Below are 779 nucleotides of genomic sequence, written 5' to 3' on the forward strand. Positions count from 1 at the left end.
GAAGATGGGAGGTCGGGGGTGAGGGCAGCCCCCACCCCCACTCCCGGGCTGGTCCCCACCTTCCTGTGCAACAGATCCCAGGGCGAAGGTCAGCAGCAGGATCACCAAGGGTGTCGTCATGGTGACCCCTCTGAGCCTCTCAGGGGCTGCCAGGCAGGGAGGTGTCTCTTTTCTGGTGCGGCTATGAAGGACAGAGTTGGGGAAGCAGGAGTCCTGGCCCCCAGCCCCTCCTCCCTCAGACCCAGGAGTCTGGACCCCCAGCCCCTCCTCCTTCTGCCCCAGACGCCCTTCCTCTGGGGCCCCAGGAATCTGGGCTCCCATCCCTCCCCATCCATCAATCTGTATTCCTAGTTTCTTTTCCCCTGAGACCTCAAATTCTAGACCTCCAGCCCCTCGACCGTCAGAACCAGGCGTCCAGGCTTCCCTCTGCCCCCTCCCCTCAGGAACAGGAGTCAGGGGTCCAGCCAGCCTCATCCGCCCCCTCTCCCCCGTCTCTCCCTACCGTAGATGAAGCCCCTTCTCAGCTTGGGGAGGTCAGGTCTGACCCGGGCGCCAGACTCGCTTGGGAGCCAGGAGTCTCCAGCCCGGCGCACGGCGGCTGTCTTATACCGAGTCCGCCCCCGCCCCCGCCCTCGGCGCCCTGGGGGGCAGGTGGGGCCGGCTCTGGGACGCCCCCTACCGCGTTCGCGGTTATCTCGAACCCCTGTGGCAGCCCAGGCGCTTGCTCTCCGCTCTCTCCACCCTCTCACCCCCGCGCCTTCGGGCCGGCCTCCCCGGGG

General features: G+C 67.3%; 1 protein-coding gene across 1 annotated transcript in view; it reads right to left on the bottom strand.

The window, feature by feature from the left end:
• KLK7 (kallikrein-related peptidase 7) overlaps positions 1–562 on the bottom strand; it is a 5,575-nt gene extending 5,013 nt beyond the window's left edge. The window contains exons 1-2 of the mRNA XM_010849671.1: positions 503–562; positions 60–181 (exon numbers count right to left, since the gene is read on the bottom strand). Of these exons, the coding sequence (XP_010847973.1) occupies positions 60–120 (61 nt within the window). The 5' untranslated portion in view covers positions 121–181; positions 503–562. The remainder of the gene's footprint in view (positions 1–59; positions 182–502) is intronic.
• Between the last annotated feature and the right edge of the window lie 217 nt (positions 563–779).

Source organism: Bison bison, unplaced genomic scaffold (assembly GCF_000754665.1).
Source record: "Bison bison bison isolate TAMUID 2011002044 unplaced genomic scaffold, Bison_UMD1.0 scf7180017864285, whole genome shotgun sequence".
NCBI lineage: Eukaryota > Metazoa > Chordata > Mammalia > Artiodactyla > Bovidae > Bison > Bison bison.